The 24,281-nt window shown below is 41.0% G+C and overlaps 1 protein-coding gene across 1 annotated transcript in view; it reads left to right on the forward strand.

Annotated features, from left to right (window-relative positions):
- Positions 1-22,243, forward strand: part of GAP43 (growth associated protein 43) — a 101,626-nt gene extending 79,383 nt beyond the window's left edge. The window contains exon 3 of the mRNA XM_027525494.1: positions 21,554-22,243. Within this exon, the coding sequence (XP_027381295.1) occupies positions 21,554-21,642 (89 nt within the window). The 3' untranslated portion in view covers positions 21,643-22,243. The remainder of the gene's footprint in view (positions 1-21,553) is intronic.
- Positions 22,244-24,281: the final 2,038 nt, after the last annotated feature.

A 24,281-nucleotide genomic window follows, 5' to 3' on the forward strand; every position in this document is an offset into this window, starting at 1 on the left:
GTGCCACCTGAGACGCTTTGGTGTCTATGAAATAATATAATATCTTAGTTGCTGGACTTGGTAGTTGCTGGACTACATAGATCACATGTAAAGGGCCTACTATGGTGTTTTACTGAACACATAGTAAGTGTCTAATAGAAAGTCATCATTGCTTCTGGTTCTTTTCAACTGAAGCTATTGAGAAACTTTATTTTTTTCCTTGGCTCTACTACTGACTTTATAAAGGAAGTTAATGAGCAAATAGGATGTATACTATGGCCAACAAGAGAGACACATAATGATTTGCAGTCCTTCTGGGAGTCAGAGACTGTTCTATTTGGCCTACCTTGTAGCTCAGCAAGATTACCAAGTCCTTACATTATCAGTAATGATGGAGCTTCCACCAGGTAGTGATGTTAGGATTAATTTAGGCTCCATATAATTGGTCCCTGGGAAACTGCAATCTAGGGATTCAATAGAAGATGGTGGGGTCCGTTAAGGGAAATAATTAATACACTCTTTCTAGGTAGATACCAACTATAAACTGTCACATCTTGGATTTCAGTCTTACAAACTTAGACCTAAAGGGTAACTTAGAAATCTAGATATGGGAACTGGGTGAACTTCAGCAGGTTCCTTCAATCCCCTGAAATTATTTGCAACGTATTATACTGGATGTGAATATGCATGATATTCTGGTATCCTCCTCTTTCATCAGATATTCAGCTGGGACCATGACACAAGAAGATTAAGATCCACCATACTCATACACACTCCAGGAGATGTTATATTGTTGTGTGTTTTAATGAAAGCTGAAACGTGCCCCAGAATCCAGCTTGCATGGTCTGTCCATGGTCTCACATTGAGTTCAAATTAGAATAGAGGAAATAAACCCAGAAGTCCCAAAGACTTTATTTATTTATTAATATGCATAATTCCAATACCACACAAGGCACTGTGTGGTGCATAAAAGTGAATATCTGTTATCATGGAAGTTATAATCTGTCTGAGAAAGAAAAGTGACCTTAAAAGGGTAAAAATTCAGGGCCAGTCAAGAACATTGTAAGTAAGTGCCAGCTTGCAGGCTGCAGTCTGTAATTGCAAAGAAAGGAATTCCAAGGTTGGGATGATGGGTAGTGTCCGAAGGAAAGACAGAAACATCACTATGGCATATCAGTGAAGATGCTGGCCCAACACCTCCTGTCAGTGTGCGGAAGGTAGGGTGTGCTGAACCTGCTTATTATTAGAAGCCTGAAAGTGGTTAGAGGATTTCACTCGTACTATCACAGTTAATGGAAGGTGAATAGAGGGTGGTTGAAGTTTTTACTTTATTATATTATTTTTGCTTCAAGAATGACTCTGATGTTTCTATAAGGTTTACACACAAATAGTCTATACTTACTAATAATTTTAGCTTATTCGTAAAAGTGGCTTCAATGAACAGTCTTGAGACTGAGCTTTTAATCATTTTAGAAGGACTGAATAATAAAAAGTAATTTCAGGACAACTTAAAAATAGAACCCAGTCACAATAGGCTGTTCCAACCATGAGGCATCGCTTTATCACTTGCCTGCAGCCCTTTCTTCCTGGAGAGCGATTCGACTTTGACTTTCACCCAGGCTCGCCGGCTGGGAACAGAATTACGCTGGTGCCCTCTTCTGGGAGGAGATGGGAAGTTCAGCAGGAAACAATGGTGCCCTGGTCTTTGCACAGTAGGGCCTGAGTGGGTGATTCAGGGCCCACAGCAGCCTCTAGGCTGGATTCGTTCAATGCTGTTTACACGCCTCCCAGTCAGGTACGCTCTGGCATCATGCCCAAATTCATTTACAAGGATTAATTAGATTTTTATTGTAAGGAGATTGTCAGCTAATTAAAAAAAAAAAAATTCAAGGAAACTGTCCCCCTTTACCCTGACAATTTTCGAACTGGAGCCTCCTTTCACTGAACAGAGTACCGTGACTTATGGTGGGAGGTGGCCATCTTGCTACTCAACACTACCTCTTGAGAGGCCAGTGAGAGACTCTAAGGCCATTTTTTAATCGTGTTCAATTATTGTTTTCTTTTAGAGGCAGGGAAAGCACATTGATATTCATCGCTGATTTCTTGGCTCAGATCATCAGAATTAATGTCATGGTGTTAAATTAGATTTAGAGTGTCTACTCTGGTGTTCCTTTGGTACACTGCTCAGCTGATTTTTGGCTAGAGGTGAAAAAAACATTCACTTGCAATTAGGAACTGGATAGGGGAGTGCTGAGAAGGAACGCAAAAGTGAGAAGAGTTTTAAATTCTCCTGTGTGCAAATTGGAGGTGAACTTCTAAAATAAAATGATGGGTGTGAGGGAAGAGAGGATGGTTTGAAATGATTGTTTCCAACATTCCACTTTTATTTTATTTTTTTTAGGATCAATAGCACGGACATGGAGGTCTGCCTGTGGTTTCCATAACAACATGGCTTATTGAAAGACGGCAGGCTCCACAAATCCCCAATTATCAGCCTTGCAGGGCTTATTAATGGAGCTGAGGATCCCAGTGAGGCAGGCAGCTCATTGCTGGCACGTGCCTGGTGGCCTGGCAGGAGGGTGGAGGAGATGGGAAAGGGAGCTGCATGGTGAGACAGCAGCCATTTGTTCCCCTGTCACTTCGGGGGCTGCGGCCATACAGGAGGCTCTGTGAGCGTCCCTGGAAGCCTTGAGTGGTGGTGGCTGCTGTTGCAGAAATCGAAGTGGAGATTGTTCTTTCCAGTCCCGCCCCAAAAGCCATCCGTCTGGAATAAATCCATATGAATATATCACACGCCCTGTATGTTTATTGAGCTCCTATAATTAATTGAGGCTTCCTCACAAAGACAATGGTGACTCTATATTACTAATATTAACTCAAGCCTTAATTAACATGTGAAGCCAACCTAATGCATATTAGATAGCTTTGAATTATTCAGGCTTTGGTCTGGTGTTCGCTTATTAAGTCCTCACCATAGAGTAACTGCAATAGCAATAGTAATAACTGATGATGATAACAATATAAATAACACTTAATTGTCAGGCTCTCTACTAAATGCTCTATGTGGAGTTTCTTGTTTAAGCCTCATAAGAACCCTACAATGCGCAGTATCATTGTCCTTTTACGGAAGTCAGAGAACTTAAAAGATATCTTAAGTCACGTGGTTAGTGAGTGTGACTATATCAGGCTCTTATTTCTGTTGCACATAATTATTTTTATTCTCCCCTTTCATTTAACTTGGGTGTCCTCAAGACAAAAAGGGGACAGCACGTTTATAGTAAGTTCTGTGTTCCCTAGTGTGATTGGGGAATGGAGCATTCTGGCTAATCAAATGTTTTGATTCATAATTGCCATCATGTCATTATTGAATTTTCAATTAGAAAAGGTTTGGGATATAATAAAACATGTACAACATTAAAAGTATAGTAATCATAGTCATAAAATGCTTCAGGACCACTATTACAAATGTCAATTTTTACTGCAATGCAGAAGTGTTAGTTGATAAAGATGTCTGTTTGACAGCATGCCAGATGAACTGCTTTTGTAACATGGAGATATCAATGTCTTAACACTGAATTTTATATATTTCAAAATACTTTATGTGAACTACCACTAAAGTTCTATGTGATCAGAAAAAAAAATATTTTGGAGTCTTTCAGAATTAAAGAATATTAGTACTTGGAATGGAGAAGGCAATGGCACCCCACTCCAGTACTCTTGCCTGAAAAATCCCATGGACAGAGGAGCCTGGTGGGCTGTAGCCCACGGGGTGTCTAAGAGTCAGACATGAATGAGCAACTTCACTTTCAATATTCACTTTCATGCATTGGAGAAGGAAATGGCAACCCACTCCAGTGTTCTTGCCTGGAGAATCCCAGGGACGGGGGAGCGTGGCGGGCTGCCGTCTATGGGGTCGCATAGAGTCAGACACGACTGAAGTGACTTAGCAGCAGCAGCAGCAGCGCTTGGAAAACCTCAAACTCATCAAATACTCTGGGTCCCTAGACTGTTTTTATTAAATCATAATCTTACACTATGTGGAAAATGAACTATGACACTCCATTGAGGTGGTTCGATCCAAATCTGCCATAGAACACCATGAGAATAGATCAAGGTTCACAGAGTTTTCATTATATTTGCTCAAACAATTTTTTTTGCTTTTAGTTTCCAGAACCAGTAATAGAACTTGCTCACAAGGACCATGTTTTATGAAGGATTAAAAGAAGAGATGATAAGAACTGTTCATGTTAATAACTTACTGAGCACATCAACTAATCATTTCATATGTCTCATACTTTAAAACAACCCTGTGAGGTAGGTACTACCCCCCATTCTGTAGATGAAGAAATCAAGGTACAGAGAGGTTATATAATGTATTCAAAATATCACATTTGGGAAGTGGTGGATTCTCAGTTCAAACTCAGACCATCTAGCTCCTGAGTCTGTCTTCATAATCACACCTACCCTACCACCCTTCACTGAAACAACTTTTGCCCAAGCCGCAAATGACTTCCTCATTGCTAAAATCCAGGGGTCACTTCCGTGGCTCATAGTCTTTGATTTACCGATAGGATTTCATAGTTGATCACTTTCCACTCTTTGAAATACCATACTTACTATTCTAGCACGTTCCCTATCCTTGATTTTTTTCTCCTAACATATTGGCTATTCCTTTTCAGCTCCCTTTGTCCTTGTTTCTTCATCTCCTTGTTTCTAATCATTGGAATCTCTCACAGCTCAGTCTTGAACCTCGTCTTCTCTCATTAACTTCTTTGGTGATCTCTCCCAGTTCATGGCTTCAAATATCACAAACATACAACCTGACAAATCCCAATTGTCCATCTGTAGCCCAAACCTTTCTCCCTACTCCAGACAACCAGTCACTCAACTGGTGTATGTAATAGATACCTTAAACCAAACATTTTGGAAAAGAAAAAAAAGAACTCCTGTCTTTTCTCCCAGAGTCTGCTCCTTCTCAAGTTTCCCCATCTCCAGAAATAGCAAGCCCATCTTTTCCTGAGGCTCAGGCCACATATCTTGGAATTATCCCTGACTATTTTGTCTTTTCCTGTATTAAATCTGTCAGCAGATCTTGTTGGCTCCACTTTCAAAATATATCTAGGATCTGAGCACAATTTTATTTTCTCTTGCTTCCATCTCATTCCAACAAAAGCCAAGGTCTTAAAATGGTCTCCAAGCCTTGCATGATTCACATCCTGCAAAGGTCACCACTGGGAGTTGGTCTTATCTGTTCTCTCTCTCCTACTCCCTTCTAGCATCTCTAATATCTGTGCTAAAACCCCAGTGACCACATGTGCTCACAGCCACGGCATTGTGCTACTGATCTCTCTGCCTCAAAACTCTTTAGATGCTCATTGAGTTACTCTCTATCTTCAGCTTCTGTCCACATGTCACCTTCTCAAAGAGACTTTCTGTCTGATCTTATCATGCTGCCTTCATCCCTGTTCTCCTTCCCAACATTATGTTTTTCATAGCTTTCACCACCACTTGATGTGCTATATATTTCACCTGCTTATTTATAGAATAATATAAGCTCCACAAATGGTGTTTTTTGTTTTTATTATTATTAATATTTTATACACTGCTGTATCCCCAGCAGCTAGAACAGGTACAGAATGTTCAATAGATGTGTGAGAAGGTAGATACCTACTTAGTCAAACAGCAGTTGAATCAGTCCTGATGGTCAATGCATAGGCGGCAAAACTGATCCAAGATCACTGTCACATTCAGTTGGTTTACTCCTTATCATCACTGAAGGAACTTCTCCTCTGCCATCTGGACAGACATTCCCCCATCTTCTTGTGCCCTTTCAAGTTCCTTGGAGACTAACTCCTCTAATTCTTACAGGTAATACCATCCCTCCTAGTGATTGAAAGCTGTTGGCAGTAACCCTGATTGGGATGTCAGTGGCACCGGAAGGCCAGAGCTGTGTCCTAGTCTCACTGCATTATAGTCACTCCCTAGATGGAACACAATCATAGAGAAGAGAGTGCTTTCATCTCCCCATGCAAGGATACATCTGTGAAAGAGAGCCATTTTATTAATAGCAATTCCAAACCACTAGGAATTCTGCTCTGACCAAAAATAGATGGTACAGACACATTTTTGCTTAGGGGAGATCTGCCTTTCTCTCAGGTTAAGTCATCAGATCAAAGTCATGGAAGCTTTAAAGTCTAATGAAGAGTCTCTGGTGGATTAAAATGTTCTACTTTTCACAAACGATAGTTATAGCTAACTCAGTATTTACCTGTTAGTAGCCCTTTTTTGTGGGAAAGGAAATGGCAACCCACTCCAGTGTTCTTGCCTGGAGAATCCAAGGGACAGAGGAGCCTGATGGGCTTCCATATATGGGGTCGCACAGAGTCAGACATGACTGATGCGACTTAGCAGCAGCAGCAGCAGCAGCAGCCCTTTTTTGTGGAGAAGGCAACGGCACCCCACTCCAGTACTCTTGCCTGGAAAATCCCATGGACGGAGGAGCCTGGTGGGCTGCAGTCCATGGGATCCCTAAGAGTCTAACATGACTGAGTGACTTCACTTTCACTTTTCACTTTCATGCATTGGAGAAGGAAATGGCAACCCACTCCAGTGTTCTTTCCTGGAGGATCCCAGGGATGGTAGAGCCTGATGGGCTGCCGTCTATGGGGTCGCACAGAGTCGGACACGACTGAAGCAACTTAGCAGCAGCAGCAGCCCTTTTGAGTGTGTTGAATTCGCCTCCATGTTGATTATAGCTCAAGGTGACTGGAAGATGTTTTCATACAGGAATAATTCTTCAGAGTAACCACTGCATAAAAATTTACAGATTCTTTCTCTCTCTCTTTCTCTCATCAGTAAGAGTCCAAGTGTTAATTCTCATATCTTCAATTAGGTTGCACAATTAGAAAACAGCTTTGTGAGCCAGATAACACCAACAAAATCAGAGGTCTTGTTAGACTCCAACAGTGATAGATAAGATTGCCCAAGTGAGAGCAAGACACTGCGAGACAGACAATAAAGGTAGGCCGTGTCAGTTCAGTTCAGTCACTCAGTCGTGTCCGATTCTTTGCAATCCCATGAACCACAGCACGTCAGGCCTCCCTGTCCATCACGAACTCCTGGAGTTTACCCAAACTCATGTCCATTGAGTCCGTGATGCCATCTAACCATCTCATCCTCTGTCGTCCCCTTCTCCTCCTGCCCTCAATCTTTCCCAGCATCAAGGTCTTATCCAATGAGTCAGCTCTTCACATCAGGTGGCCACAATATTGGAGTTTCAGCTTCAACATCAGTCCTTCCAATGAACACCCAGGACTGATTTCCTTTAGGATGGACTGGTTGGATCTCCTTGCAGTCCAAGGGACTCTCAAGAGTCTTCTCCAACACCACAGTTCAAAAGCATCAATTCTTCTGTGCTCAGCTTTCTTTATAGTCCAACTCTCACATCCATATGTGACCACTGGAAAAGCCATAGCCTTGAGTGGATGGATATTTGTTGACAAAGTAGTGTCTCTGCATTTTAATATGCTGTCTAGGTTGGTCATAACTTTCCTTCCAAGGAGTAAGTGTCTTTTAATTTTATGGCTGCAGTCACCATCTGCAGTGATTTTGGAGTCCAAAAAAATAAAGTCAGCCACTGTTTCCACTGTTTCCCCATCTATTTGCCATGAAGTGATGGGACCAGATGCCATGATCTTAGTTTTCTGAATATTGAGCTTTAAGCCAATTTTTTCACTCTCCTCTTTGACTTTCATCATGAGACTCTTTAGTTCTTCTTCACTTTCTGCCATAAGGGTGGTGTCATCTGCATATCTGAGGTTATTGACATTTCTCCTGACAGTCTTGATTGCAGCTTGTGCTTCATCCAGCCCAGCATTTCTCATGATGTACTCTGCATATAAGTTAAATAAGTAGGGTGAGAATATTCAGCCTTGACGTACTCCTTTTCCTATTTGGAACCAGTCTGTTGTTCCATGTCCAGTTCTAACTGTTGCTTCCTGACCTGCATACAGGTTTCTCAAGAGGCAGATCAGGTGGTCTGGTATTCCCATGTCTTTCAGAATTTTCCACAGTTTATTGTTTTCCACACAGTCAAAGGCTTTGGCATAGTCCGTGTAGCTGTAGACAAACTTTAGTGAGAAAGGGCTTCTCTGCATCACCAAAGGGCCTGGAGGTCCTGGCGAGGGGAGTGGGGGTGGGGATGTGTTTGTATGTGGTGGTAGTTGGTCAAGGAAGTGGAGTGGAGAGATGGGGTAGCGAGTGGGAATGGGCACAAAATTAGGTGATGAGAAGGGTGGGTGTTAGGGGTGTCAGTACTACCTAAAAATTCCCATCCAACATGAATGTGTGGTATAAAGGGACCAGGGTTACAGAAAGCAACTGAAGAGCTGGAAAATCTGTGGATTGGAAACCTCTGATGATAGGCATGTCTCTATGAAGAAGAGAGCAAAATATGTTTATATGATGGACGATTTGACCCTAAACTGGCATCTCTTCATTTTTTACTCATTCCCTCAACAATTGCACCACCAACCTCTTTTATTTAACAGTAGCCCAGCCCTTTCCTAGGACGAAGGATGATGAGTGCAGCAGGAAGGGTGGACACTTTGGGTAGGAGCAGCGAGTAACCTTCATCTCTGAGAGCTCGTGAAAGCAGCAGCCATTCTTGAGGACCGGAACTTCCCACGCCCAAGGCTTCCTCAGGGAATTGTTGATCACATCTGTTTTCTGTGGAAAGCCTTGGTTTACTGAGGCAGTACTTTGGCACTGGCAGGAGGTTGATGGGAATATAATCATTCCAGCTCAGCTATTCATCTTTAGCAACCTGTGTCCTGCCACCAGCCGGTATTGCAGATTTGTACCTTGTCACTGCATGTAGAGTGTGCCTGAGAAAGATGGGAACAAGGTCAACGCCCCCATTTCACAGAGAGCTGTTTCCTCTTGTTCTCCCTCCATTACTCTTAACACTCTCTGTGCCATTACTCCCAACCTTCCTCTCTCCCCACCACCAAGCTCCCAACAGAATCTCCTGAGAGTCGTTACTCCTCAGCCCATCAGCCAAAGTTGTGGGTTTCCATGGTAACCAGGCAGCTGGTGTCTAGACACTCTGAGAGATGCCTTGCAATTGAGCTGTGGATCCAGCTTCTATCTCACAACCCCCGCCCCTCCCACCTCCTCTTTCCTCCCATTTCCTCTTATTTACAGCAGGCACTAATGCCAACACAGGATGGAATTTCCTTTTGACAGGCCATTAAAGGAAGGAGGGGAAGGAGAGAGGATGAAAAACCCAAACTTGTCTCATCATATCAGTGAAGTGAGAAAACAACCGAAGTGACAGACCCAATGTGGTTCGCTCTTTCTTCCTCAGGAAGGATTTTATTTAATTAAAATATGTTAAATTAGGAAGAAGTGCCACTAGTCCATTGGGAGCCATCAGCATCTTTAAGAGCCAGTAAAAGCCTTTCAGGATAGGATTTCAGCTGATGACACAGCACTGAGGTAGAACCTTTTCACTGTTTCTTAACAATCAGTGCAATTTCTTTCTGTGCTCAGGGAACTCACACATCCATAAGGATTCCCAGAGGGAGAACTCTGGAGGGGGACACAGGCAGTTACAAGGGAGGACCTTAACAGAGACACCTCAGATCTAGAAAAGTCAAGTTTAGCCTCGCCCCTGTTTCTTCCAAGAAAGAGAAAAGCAGCCTGACAGGAGCTGGCCTGGCCACCACAAAAGAGCCCTAGTCTTCTGCTATTAACATACACGGTTTCATAGAACACAGTGTCGGAGGACTTGTGTGATGGTCCCAGACAAAGCAAGACCCTGTAATCATGTCCGCACACAGACTAAGTATGGACGGTGTCTAAAGCATACAATGACCAAATCTTTCCCTAGCCTGCTGTATGGATGATGATACTTACCTCATTCTTCCTTCTAGATATTTATGGGGAGGCCCAACCATCAAATGACACTTGTGATAGCATCCAATAAAGAGCAAAGCTCTGCTTCCTTGAATCCATCTCCAAATCCCTTCCCACAAGCTCAGATCAGTCCTTCCTAACCCCTTCTTACTGCCATGCTTCCTGATTCCCCTGCTATATGTTCTCCCTAGTTGTGCTGTGTCAATAGACCAAGTTTAGTTCAACTGTGGGTGTGTTCCTGGTAATCTTTTGGTACACTTTACCACAGAAAATTTCTTTCTGCATAGATGAGGTGGTTACCTGATTATGGGATCAGGATTGAAATTGTTAGAATGAGTTGTTTGATGCAGAGCTGGTGAAGAGAATGTAGAATTGAATCTTGGATTGTGTCTTGTTGCTGCTGCTGCTAAGTTATTTCAGTCATGTCCGACTCTGTGCGACCCCAGAGATGGCAGCCCACCAGGCTCCCCCGTCCCTGGGATTCTCCAGGCAAGAACACTGGAGTGGGTTGCCATTTCCTTCTCCAATGCGTGAAAGTGAAGTTGCTCAGTCATGTCCAACTCTTAGCGACCCCATGGGCTGTGGCCAACCAGGCTCCTCTGTCCATGGGATTTTTCAGGCAAGAGTGCTGGAGTGTAGTGCCATTGCCTTCTCCATGTGTCTTGTTAGGGGATAGGAAATAAACACTAGACCCAGAATGGAAAGCAAATCTAGGAAATAGCAAACATAAATCGAGAACTTTGTCTTCACTGAAGTTAAGAAAAGGGGGATATTTAAGAAGATGCCTGAAACAAAAATACACCAACAATGAAGGAGCTAGTTTTGTTCAGTCTGTTACAATAGGGACAGTATCTTGGTAGGATGGCTTTCCCTTAGCTTTTGTAGGAGGAGTAGGTAAGTTCTAGGTGGGTGACTTACAACTGGATTTATTTTGCAATCAAGGAAAGTCTAGTCAGTTAGCGGAACAAGATTTATTTATTTCTATGTCTACCTTGTGTCAGAGGAACAAACAATTCTGATCTAAGCTAGTCATTCATGAAAAAAAGAATAGAAAGTTCAGGAGTCTGGCTTTGTCAGTAGGTTCAAGCAAAGGAAGAATGACCTGTCTTTGGCTTTGTTATGGGTAAACAAGGGAATCACACATGAGTCTTCTGGAATCATGAGAGAGTAGACAGCAGATCACTTGGGGAAGAAGGTTTTATAGTGAGCCATTTCCTAGAGTGTAAAACAGTGAGGAGACTTCAGGAAAAAAAAAAAATTATGAGAATTTCTTAACTTCCACTATTTTCTAGAACATGGAGCTCAAGTAAAGGTCAACACTTTCAAAAGGAGTTGTCAGAAGAAGATCAAGTGTAGTAGTAAATGAGAAAAGTCCTTCTGATTTGGATATAATTGGAGGGGGTGAATTTGAGGAGAGCATTGTTAGAAAAATGATAAAGTCAGCTCCAAAAGAACGAAGAGGTGAGACAAAGAAAAGGTGGCATAATTAAAAAAAATATATATATATATTTTAATGAACTTTGTTGATTGAAGAGGGGAAAAAAAACAGGTAAAATTCTTGAAGAAAGAGGCTGTTATCTTTTCATTTTTGGACCTTCTTCTACAAAAGAAAGCATATTGAGGGTATATTTTGTTTGGTGTTATTCTAGAGGAAAGAACTGCGTGGAAACTTAGGGGAGGCAGATGTTAGCTGATTCTCAGGAATAATGTACAGTTAGAGCTGGAGTGGTCTGTTGAGGAGGAGGCTGTCCATCTGCTAGGAGGGTTCTTCTATTAGGTGAGTTGTTGGTGGCGGGTCTCCAGCGAGCCTTTCCATCCTAAGGTTTCTGTGTGTTGCTTTCAAATAAACAGGATTATGAAGAAGGAAAGAGAGTAGGAGGTAGATTCTGGATATAAGGTGTGTCTTAGAAAATAGTTTTATTAGAGAAAAAACTCTGAGTGGAGAAAAGAGAGATAGCCTTCCTAGGACGACCTTCCCCAGAGCAGTGCTGTGTGATGAGCAGGACAGGTATGAGTCCATGGTTCTGTCTCACATAAGCTACAGACTGACCATGAATCTCATTCTTTAACTGATTATTGTCCCAATGTCTCCAAATAGCCAGGTGTATTACTCTCTTTGCCACTAAATAGAAGAGCTTTGAGATCTTTACAGAAAAGAGAGAAATCAGCACAAATATGAATATCACTTTTTTTTGATACAGTTCTGGTTATGTTCCAGTGAATGCTATTGATTCTCAAAGCAATTTTTCATTCAAAGGCAATGCTGTAATTTGACAGGCCCCAGGAAACCAAAACACACAATGAGTGCAGAATGAATTGTCCCAGTGAGGGGTTGGGGGTTGCATCTATTTACCCACATGCAAGCATATAACACAAACACCTTTTATAGGGCTTTCTTGTTACAATAATCTTTTTAAAAACTAATTTCAAAATTGAGTTAACCTTCTCAGTCAGCTTTTGAACAATCTGCTTTCATTGGGAAGCAGAGGGAGTGACAGATGGGGGAATGATATGCACTTTTATGTCTTCTTCTCTGGATCTAATACTAATCTCTTACAGATTCCTGTATCTGTAGTAATTTCAGTGACTTCTGGACTTTCATTATCCAGTAACTCTTCAATCCCTTTCACGGTCCAGTAACTCTTCAATCACTTCCCTGGTGGCTCAGACGGTAAAGAATCTGCCTGCAATTCGGGAGCCCGGGGTTCAATCCCTGGGTTGGAAAGATCCCCTGGAGAAGGGAATGGCAGCTTATTCCGTATTCTTGCTTGGAGAATCCCATTGACAGAGGAGCTTAGTGGGCTACAGTCCATGGGGTCACAAAGAGTCGGACACGACTGAGCAACTAAAACTTTCTTTTCTTCAGTCACTGAGTTTATGAAGCCTACCATAATCAATGATAACTATTTAGCTTAAGCCACTAATTGCAGAGGTCCCCATTTTTGTCCCCTCTCTATTTAGAATATTCACGTCACCTCTCACCATCTGTGCATAATGTTTTGAAGTTTGATAAAAGAGTAGTCCTCAGACCTGGTTGGGCAAGCCTCCAGCGTATCTAATTTTATTTCTGGTAGCTCTTAAAGTAAAATTATATTGAGTTTACCCTTTATTTCATAAAGGAAAGAAGGAATGGAGGGAGGGGAGAAGAGTGATGAGGGAAGGGAAAGGGAGGGTGGGGAGGGAAAGAGCAGGGAGGAACAGACTTACACAGTGCATTTAGGCCTAATAAGGAGAGATTCAAGTTAAAACCAACAGTGCAATACATCATCCCCAAAGAGTCATTATGGTATTACAGGAGGACTGCTGAATTTTAATTAGCTGTGAGACGGGGCAAGTCACAGAAACACTCTACCTTCAGTTTTTCTCGGAGTGAGGGGCTGAGATCAGATAATCTCTAAGATCTTCAGCTTTCATTATTCTGTAATTTTACAATTTCACAATTATGAGCTCACTCCACGACAACATATACAGATTTTGCATTTTGTCCTGAATTATGAGGTTTATCCACTTGCAGTGATAAAATTAGCAAGACAACTGCCAAGTCTTCAGTTCTCTTTGTGCTGTGTAGATACAGCCATAAGGGAAAATTAAACAACACAGATAAATAATTGTCTGGCTAATCTCAATCACTACCCAAACACATCATGGTGAGACATGGCAAAGCATGAGCTGAATATGACTCATAAATATAGTGCTTCTATTATAAAATTTAAATGTTATCCAAGCAATAGATATTTATATGTAGGAAAAAAATTTTAGACAGCTGTAGTCACTATTGGAGTGACCCTTATAGAATTAGAATTATTTCTAGTTTGGGTTTATGCATTTTAGCTGTGGAGTCAGATAATCAAATCGATCTGACATATCTAGATCTGCTTTTGCTTTTAAAGACAAACGTTGAAAATATTTGTAATTTTTTAATAAAGCATATTAACTCAAATATGTTAAAACATTACAGATCATTGGTTGAATTTTTAAATTAAAACCAGTATAATCTAGAAAATAGTTCACTAACTTTCTCTAGGTCTGACAGACACAAATTACTACACTTCTGATCACAAGATAAGACTTAGGATAACTCACTGTTGAAAGCAATGAGTATAATGGAAATACCTAAGGAAATACAGTAATTTGAAATAGCTGGTATAATACCTAAGAAGCCTGATTCAATCAATGGAAAAAACTTCAAGAAAGAATAGCTAAGAGTAAATTCAATGAAAAATGAGCAACAGACACAATTAACCTGTTTGACATTTCCTTATCTCCTAAGTATGGACCTAAATAATTAACATCAACTACATGAGGTTTGATTTTTTAGAAAGTTATTAACTTTCTATGAAATGCAGGAAGAGGAAGTATAGATAATCTTTTGGTGAGGAGGGGGAATGCTAACTTCAATCATGTTTGATCAAGAGTCCTAAAGAAGTATGGCGTTTCTTTGCCTGGAATTCTTTGAAGAAAGTGGCCACTTTTCCTCCATCTTTGATCTCTTTATTCTTCACAATATGCTGGGATTCCCTGCTTGAGAAATCCAAGAACTGAGAGAGCATGTGCACAGGCAGAAGGAATAACCCTATCAGAGCAGTCTTCCACGAGGCAGGGATTTCTCCCCACAACATGCCTTGTCCACAGATGACTGAAAGCCTTCCAGGAAATGAAAAGTTCTTTCTTATAATAAAGCTGAAAAATCTCAGTTTGATCATTTTCTTTGAGACTAAAGGACAAGATGTCCTGGGTTTATTTTTCAAGTCTTGGATTCAATAATTATTATTGAATCAGGGAATTTTTCTTAAAATTGGATGTACTATCTTAAGCCTGGAGAACTGCCATCCCCTCTGTAACTTGCCCACTGGACACAAGGTTTACTGTATATCTGAGAGCAGGAGGTCCCGTGGTTCTTGCTCATCCAATATAGTAAATGTATTTTTGCTACAACCTGGAGGGAATCAAACGGAGCTAAGGGCAGGGATAAGGTGGTTACCTACAGACTGTCATGTAGGTATGAAATAGAGAAGATTGTCCTCTTCTTAAGTAAAAGCAATTTCAGAGAAGTTCCTGCCTTTTGAGATATTACTATTTAGCATCTTGGTTCTTGCATTAGAGAATCATGCCTCTCAAGTTTGGCCAACAGTCAGCTTTGCCCTGGTGATTAATTTTGGGCTTTAGACCTTGACCTCAAAGCTGTTTTTTCAAATAATTATTATTATTTTTACTCTACAAGCAAAAGCTTTATAAGGCACAGACTTCTCTCTCCCTTTCTTGGGATACTTGAAGAAAGTTTATCTTCGGCTGTGGGCTAAGAATAGATGAAAGTGGAAGTTAAAGTCTGCCAGTCATGTCCAGCTCTTTGTGACCCCATGGACTGTACAGTCCATGGAATTCTCCAGGCCAGAATACTGGAGTGGGGAGCCTTTCCCTTCTCCAGAGTATCTTCCCAACCCAGGGATCCTGGGTCCCCCACATTACAGGTGGATTGTTCACCAGCTGAGCCATGAGGAGAGCCCCAAAATACTGGAGTGGGTAGCCTTTCCCTTCTCCAGGGGATCTTCCCGACCCAGGAATTGAACCTGGGTCTCCTACATTGCAGGCAGAATCTTTACCAACTGAGCTATGAGGGCTTCCCTTGTGCATCAGCTGGTAAAGAATCTCCCTGCAATGCAGGAGACCTGGGTTCGATTCCTGGATTGGGAAGATCCCCTGGAGAAGGGAAAGGCTACCCACTCCAGTATTCCAGCCTGGAGAACTCCATGGACTGTAAGGTCCTTGGGGTTGCAAAGACTGTGACACAATTCACCTGTGCTATGCAGATTTCCTGTTTGGACTTCCCTGATAGCTCAGTTGGTAAGAGTAGATAAGCATGAATTAGTGGAGAGAGAGAAAACTCTTATGTATGAAGCACTTAGGTGACCAAGGAAATGGAACCATATTAGTTTTTTTTTTCCTCTCATTTAATGATCATCACAAATCTATGAGGTAGGTATCATTATTTCTACTAAAGGAATAGCAAAGCAAGGGAAATATATCAATATATTAAATACCAATATGTGAAAGCACTTAGCACCTGGCTTGGCACATAGTAAACATTAAACCAGTGTTAGTTCCCTTCCAATTACTTAATAATAATATTTACTGAGCAGTTTACTGAAACATGCCATTCATTATTAAGTACTTCAAATAATTAACACATCTGAGTGTTTTAATAACCACATGAAGTGGGTTCCAATATTAACACCAGTTATAGATAAGGAGAGTGAGACAATAGAGGTTGAGTAAATTACTCCAAATCATGGTAAGTATCAGAGATGAAATTTTAAAGGAACTTAAAATGTAAATATAGTAAAAATAAAAAGCAAAAACAGAGCAAAATATGACCACCCAAAGTCATGATCCCCAGGCTGACAGCTGGTACCCAGCTCAAGAGGAAGATCATGTAAGTGACAAAGGGACACATGTGAGTTTGCTACTGAAATTTTTGATTACTTTCCTTTGAGCCTTTGAGGAGATGATATTTAATATTCAAGAAAAGTGAAAATCAGAAGGAAAGGAAGCACACGTCCCAGCCCAGTCGTGGTTGGTAGAGTAATTGTGGGCATGGCCCCAGGATGATAGCAGCTTCTATTTAATAAATGTTGACAAGGCTGGGGAGAGCTGGGCAGGTCCCAAGAGATAATGTTTTACTGGGAAATCCACTCAACCTAATTTCAGTAATGTAGGGCTGCAGAGGGGCCTGGACCAGTGCCAGTAAACAGGGCCATTAGAGTGCAGCGTAGGCACTGGCAGCTGGGAGCGCCGCCATCCCTCCTCAGCCCTGCAGCCGGCGCCTGGCTGAGCACACAAGCAGCCGCTGCTGCATATGCTCCCGGTATTTGCTCACCAACAGAACTTGCAGGCGTGCTGTTCTCACCCTTTCCAGGAAATGAATGGAATGCACAAAGGCAGGAGCTGCTTCCAGAAACTATTTTCAGCAAGAATCAGAGAGCCGGTTAGACATACCTATTTCAAGGACCACTGTGAAAACATCCACGTGGGTCCCCTTACTTGTTTAAGGCAACCACCACCCAGTTCCAGATGGATGTAGAAATGACTTTGATTTTTATTACTGTCTTAATGAGGTCTTGATCTTTCTTAGGACTGGTAGTTGTGGGTCAAGAATATGAAAACTACTAGAGTTTAACATATTTCAAAATTTATGATATTGTTTAGAGATATTCAACTTTGCAAGTCCAGGAGAAGTGGCCTAGGAGAAAATATGTCTTTTTAGGCTGCTCTTGTCTTGTCTAGATATTACTTTTTCCTTTACCAGCCCTTCTCCCACAAACAAAGCACATGAAAATAATTACTAGCATATGAATTCCAAGAAGGCAGATTTTTGCTTGGTATTTTAGTTGCTGTATCGCCATTGCAATGCATTGCATTTGAAATGCATGGCACAGTGTGTGGTGTGTAATAAAGGTCCAGGACCTTTTACTGAATAAATCAATGAATGAATGAACACATTTCTTTCTTCCCTTTTGAAGTACCTTTCAACTCTAGAACATGAAGAATACATGGCTTTACTGTCTAGAATGTTAACTTTCTCTCTTTAAGGTAACACAGAAATCACAAAATTCATGAGATTGCTAGTGAACATGGTGATTTCTGAGAGGTTCAGTGCTGGACATGGGACATTCAAAGTTGACCAGAAGATACTGTCATTACCCTTGAAGATTTTAAAGGTCCCTCTCACTGCCAACATCCTATAATTATGAATGTCATTGCCTATTAATGGTATTAATACTAAAGTCTTAAACAAAAACAAGGATATTTTCTGGTTTTCTCACTTTTCTTCTCAATACTTGGAGGAATGTCTGGCACACTGCAAGTGTTCAAAATCAGTTTATTGAACAACCAAATGAATAATTATATTTCAAATACTTTGAAGCATTTAAGAGAAAATGATATGTAGATATTGAGGCTCTTTTAATAGGGAACAGACAGCAGTGACTTCCTGTCACAACGAACAGATGCATGTCCAGCTTAACCTTTCCTCCTGGACCCAAGCAAAGGATAACAAGAGAAAGTGAGGGAATGTGGAAAGATTTAACCTGATTCTACCTCCAAAAGTGGATCGAAAGTTTGGCTGCTTCTCAGAATTTTCTGGACCTTTGTTCCTTTGATTTCCCCTTTTGAATTGTGTTCTTTTATTTCCACAAATATACCTCTCTTCTCACCTATCCTGCTTACTTTCTGATCTTTTGGGTTTCTTAACCTCCTTCAAATCATATATAATAGCTCCCAAGTTTTTGAGTAAGAGAGGTTTGAAGTCTTCTCTTGCTCCTGCAGTCAATCTTTTATGTTCTTCTAGACAGTTCAAATCAATATTCTCTTTCTTTGCAATTTGGAGACGGCATTAAATATGTTGTTTCTTGGAACTGGTAAGTACGGTAAAGCACTATAGGCATATCTGTAGTCTCCAAAGGTTTGGGCAGGGCTAGGGAACTAAATAAATTATCTGAAAGAATTCCAAATTGCTATAAAAAGATCTAACAAATGAATCTGGAAGCTTTCTTCTGGTAGAAAATTAAGTGGTCCATTAAAGCATTGAATTCTGTGATCCACGAGGCACACTGCTGGTACATAGAGTATTATGAAGATCAGAATTGAGTTAGTTTTCACCCAAAACTTTTGGTTGGAAAATGTGATCAGTGTGCTGGTTCTTCAAAAGTCACCTTGGAGGGAATAGCCTTAAAAAATCTCTATGAATAGTTGCAGATAGTCTTACTAGCATAACTACATTTTAACTTACAGTCAGTTGCAAACCCCACAAAATAGATCAGACTTTAAAACTTTGATCAAAAACAAGTCATAAGATAAAATGACCTATCATAGTTGCTGTTTACCAGACCTGGAATTTATTTATTCTTAAAACACACACACACACACACACACACACACACATTTATTTTCAAAAAGATAAGCATTTTCTCCTACTGAAGAGATTTAAAAGAATATTTTTAGATAGATGTTCTAAAGAAGAAATTCCAAAAACTATATTTAGCATCAGTGGTCTTGTTTGGATATAAATGTTCGGCTTTATCAGAATATAAATATGTAGCTGACTGATTTCAAAGAAACATTTTATGAGATCTTCTAATAGTCTCCTAAAAGTTTTCCATTTCTCTAGTCTCAGCATCTCTTAATTCTTAGAGATATTTTTTGAAAAATTGACTCCTTGGCTGGTATCTGGGAACTTGAATTTTAAGAGGGTTCTCACCACTTCCTAACTAAGGGTGTTGTTCACCATGCCTAAACTCTTTGTGCCAACAATATGGTTTATGCTGGACATCTGTTTTCCTCTAGGAGTCTGGATTTGGTATATGCTAGGTAGAGGGTGCCTACATGACTAGCCTGCAATAAAAACCATGGCCTTGTACACTTAAGAGAGCTTCCTGAGGCTATGACATTTGCACACGTGCCATAATTCATTGCTGATGAGGAATTAAGCACATATTGCATGACTCCATGGGGAGAGGGCTCATGGAAGCTTGTGCCTGGGTTCCTCCAAACTTTGCCCCATACAACTTTTCCCTTTGCTTTTTAAAAAAAAATTATTGGGATATAGTTGCTTTACAATGTTTTAGTTTATGCTTCATAACAAAGTGAATCAGCTATATGTATACATATATTCCCTGTCTCTTGAATCTCCCCCTACCATCTAGGTCACCACAGAACACCGAGCTGAGCTCTCTGTGGTATACAACAGGTTCCCCCTAGCTATTTATTTTACACATGGTAATGTATATATGTCAATACAATCTCCCAGTTCATCTCACCCCCTTAACCCACCTTGCCATGTCCACATGTCCATTTTCTATGTCTGAGTATCTACTCTTGCCCTGCAAATAGGCTCATCTGTACCATTTTTCTGGATTCCAGATTTATGCATTAATATGTGATATTTGTTTTTCTCTTTCTGACTTACTGTATGACAGACAGATTCTAGGTCTATCTGCATCTCTACAAATAAGCCAATTTTGTTCCTTTTTATGGCTGAGTAATATCCCATTGTTTATATGTACCACATCTTTATCTATTCATTTGCCAGAGGATATTTAGGTTGTTTCCATGACCTGGCTATTGTTAATAGTGCTGCAATGAATATTGGGGTACATGTGCTGCTTTTTTTCCTCTTCATATTCTTTCATTTAGTAAATAATAGCCATGAGTAAAACTATATGCTGAATCTGGTGAGTCCTTTAGCAAATCTCTGAACCTGAGGGGAGTCGTGGGGATCCCAACACATGGAGTTTAGTTTAATAACAGATGTGACATCAGAGTGAATGGATTCTCTTTCCATTAGGTGGCATATTAGTAAGCTGTCTATAATACGAAATCTGTGAGTTCTGTCAGAAAACCACGCAGCAAGTTATTAGAAAATCAACTCTTCCTTAAGGAAAAAAATGATCCTTTATAAAAGCACAAAGTATTTCTTATTTAGCAAAACACACTTGCCTTATGGATAAGTATAGTCATCTGGAATGTTTTTGATGGCAAAAAACTAAAAACTACTACAGTGGCTTGAAGAGATGAGTTATTGTCTCACATTAATAAGAAGAAGTCTAAGGAAAAGTGTCCCAGAAGTACTGTGGTCCATCACAAGTAGGTTTTTTCCTGCTTTTCTGCTTCATCATCATCATGTGCTCAGTGTTTCCAGGTGGTGCAGTGGTAAAGAATCCCTGCTGATTCAGGATACATGGGCTCGATCCCTGAGTCAGGAAGATCCCCAGGAGAAGGAAATGGAAACCCACTGCAGTGTTCTTGCCTAGAAAACTCCATGGGCAGAGGAGTCTGGCAGGCTAGAGTCCACGGGGTCACAAAGAGTCAGACACGACTCAGCACACATATCCTTAGTGTGTAGTTTTTGTCTTCATGATCGCGGGCTGGCTGCTACACTACCAGGTATTGTTTGATGTCACAGTCATCAGGAATAGGAGAAAACAAAGGGCAAACACCTCTTCTAGAGTCCTCCTGGGGAAACCTGTCTCTAAGTGACCATCACTGTGTGACATGAACATCCCTACCTCCAAGGGGATTGTACAAAGACAAGTATTGTACTTTCCAACCTTTATAATATTAGAAATAAGGAGTGAGAAATTTGAAATGGATGTTGAATGATCCAAATAGTATCTGATAAGTCTGACATTGATGCAAAAGAAATACAAGCTCAAGGACTTCTCTGGTAGTCCAGTGGTTGACTCCATGCTTTCAATGCAGGGAGCACAGGTTCGATCCCCGACTGGGGAACTAAGACCCCACGTGCCATGCGGCAAAAAGAAAAAGAGAAATACGAGATTGCTGTGGACCCTCTATGTGTGGACACCTTGTTTGTACAGCTGAGAGACTACAGACCATGTAATTTCTGTTTAGTGGACTCCTTGCCCATGATATCATGGTTTGATTCCTGAGCTCTTTCCTATACATCACTGAGCAACTTCTTGGGGGTAACCTCTTCTGAACCTGGAAGTTACATTACTGAGATAGCAATAGTCTCTTTATGTCTGAAATCTTTTATGAAGCAGTATGAAAAGAAGAAATCCATCGCACTGTCATCTGAGCATATGAGACGAAATACTAACTCTCCTTCTCTCACCCTCCACCCCTCTGTTTTCTTCCTCAGAAGCTGTAGATGAAACCAAACCTAAGGACAGTGCCCGGCAGGACGAGGGTAAAGGAGAAGAACGCGAGGCGGACCAAGAACATGCCTGAACTTCAAGAAATGGCTTTCCACGTCCCCACTCTCCCCTCTCCTGAACCCTGTCTCTCCTCACCCTCTTCTTAACTCCACTCTGAAGTTTCCCTTCCTGTCCTGCTCACGTCCGTGAGTCTGTCCTCTCCCACCCACTGGCCCTCTTTCTCTCTGTGTGGCAAACATTTAAAAAAAAAAAAAAGCAGGAACGATCCCAAGTCAAACAGTGTGGCTTAAACATTTTTGTTTCTTGGTGTTGTTATGGCAAGTTTTTGGTAATGATGATCCAATCATTTGGGAAATTCTTGCACTGTATCCAAGTTTTTTGATCTGGTGCGTGTGGCCCTGTGGGAGTCCACTTTCCTCTCTATTTCTCTCTGTTCCAAGTGTGTGTGCAATGTTCCGTTCATCTGAGGAGTCCAAAATATCGAGTGAATTCAAAACCATTTTTCTTTTCCTCCTTTTCAATGTGATGGAATGAACAAAAAGGAAAAAAAAAATTCAAAAAACCCAGTTTGTTTTGAAAATAAATAAATAAAGCAAATGTGCCAATTAGCGTAACTTGCGGCTCTACGGCTCCTTTTTCAATCTGAATATTAATAAACCATGAGAGTAATCAAACTCCAATGGCTCTGTGTTTCTGTACTGCCTTCTCGTGGGTTGGGTTGACACACTGAGGTTCTTACATTTTATCTTTTATTTCTGACCTCCCAGTCTGATACCAACAACCCTGACAAAGAAAAGATGGATGAAGCCATAAGGCTTCAGTCAGAACAAATGGCGTAGGTCCTTAATGGGCCTGTTGGGCGCCATATTATTTTTGTAGGACTGCTGTAACAAAGTACCACAGACTGGGTGGCTTAAACAAGGACCGACATTTATTCTCTAACAGTTCTGGAGGCTTGAAGCCCAAAATCAAGATGTTGTTGGCAAGATTGAGTCCTTCTCAGGGCTGTGAGGGAAGAATCTGTCCCAGGTCTGTCTCCTCATTTTATAAATGACGGTCTCCTTCCTGCATAACTCTTAGAAACCCCCAGGCTTTTGCTTAGATAATTTATTTTTAATCCAAGTATTGACCTGTGTATTTGATTATTTTCTCAGTTTATTAGCTTCTGTTAGACTCATCCCTTCACAATGCAACTGACAGACTCTTGGTTAGTCATAATCACTGTTCCTGCCGGCGGTGATAGTATACAGAGGGTACATTTAGCACGTCCACCTTTTTCCAATATCCTACCAGTTTCTGTTTTTTAATATCCTCTGCTAGGAAGTAAACAGTTCCCTTCAGAAACAAAGCAACGTCCCTAAATCTTGAAGCATCTGATGCTGTTCTTTTTCCCTCTAAATTCCCTAAGTCAATTCTGATACAAGTTCTTAACATGTCATCCTTTGCCCTGACCCTGATTCTTACAGACAAACAACGCCAGTGGACTCCCTTCAGCTTCCTACATTCATCTGCACATAGAATTTCCCAGCAAGGAAGAAAAAATTGTGTCAAAGCCTTAAAATTAATGAAGATCATGGAAAGAAGTGATCTTAGGAGATACAACCTACAGGTTGGTAGTTCTCAGCTTTGTGTGGAGCTAGTGCCCAGTTAATGCTCTGAAGAAACCTGATGTCGTGTGAAGGATGAGTCCTTACTGGGTTAAGGGGTCTTTCCTCATCACTGACAGTAAGTGGAAGAAGCACAAGGAAAAAGGTCTGTAAGAAAAAGCCCAGCGACTTCCCTAGTGGTCCAGTGGTTCAGCTCTGAGCTTCCACTGCAGGGGGCATGGGTTCAATCCCTGGCTGGGGAACTAAGATCTCAGATGCCAAGAGATTTAAAAAAAACAAAAGCATAAAAATATCAAAAGGGAACCATCAATAACATCATATTAAAATGATTTAAGAGTTTTTAATTTATTCTGGGTTTGTGTGATTTCCACAGAGGACTTTGCAAGTATCTGGAATTAAATCTTGATCTGATTATGGTCTCATCAGATGTGAGAAGGGATTTTAAAAAAAGGTCTTCCGTGGGTTGGAGCCATAGTGGCAAGATATTACTTTAGGAATTCTTTACCTCAAAGTTTTTTTGATAGGGTAAATGTTTTAATTTCTTTCCCAAATCTATACTTCAAAGCAGCATTCCTCTGACCTGGCACAATCTACCTTCTTCAAAGTATAATTCTAAACTTCATCCACTGAATCTATGCTGCTGCTGCTGCTGCTGCTGCTAAGTCACTTCAGTCATGTCCGACTCTGTGCAACCCCATAGATGGCAGCCCACCAGGCTCCCCCGTCCCTGGGATTCTCCAGGCAAGAACACTGGAGTGGGTTACCATTTCCTTCTCCAATGCATGAAAGTGAAAAGTGAAAGTGAAGTCGCTCAGTCGTGTCTGACTCTTAGCGACCCCATGGACTGCAGCCTACCAGGCTCCTCCGTCCATGGGATTTTCCAGGCAAGAGTACTGGAGTAGGGTGCCATTGCCTTCTCCGACTGAATCTATAGTTATACTGAAAACAATAGCAATATGACCTTTTAAGTCTATATTAACATTCACTGTTCAGTGGTATTACTTGTTGTGTCAGAGTTGGAATTTTGTTTTTACTGATTTTTATTTAGTTTTTAAAAACTTGTCCCCTTAATAGAAATTTTAGAATAGGGGAAGACACATCAGAG

The sequence above is a fragment of the Bos indicus x Bos taurus genome, chromosome 1 (genome assembly GCF_003369695.1).
Source record: "Bos indicus x Bos taurus breed Angus x Brahman F1 hybrid chromosome 1, Bos_hybrid_MaternalHap_v2.0, whole genome shotgun sequence".
NCBI lineage: Eukaryota > Metazoa > Chordata > Mammalia > Artiodactyla > Bovidae > Bos > Bos indicus x Bos taurus.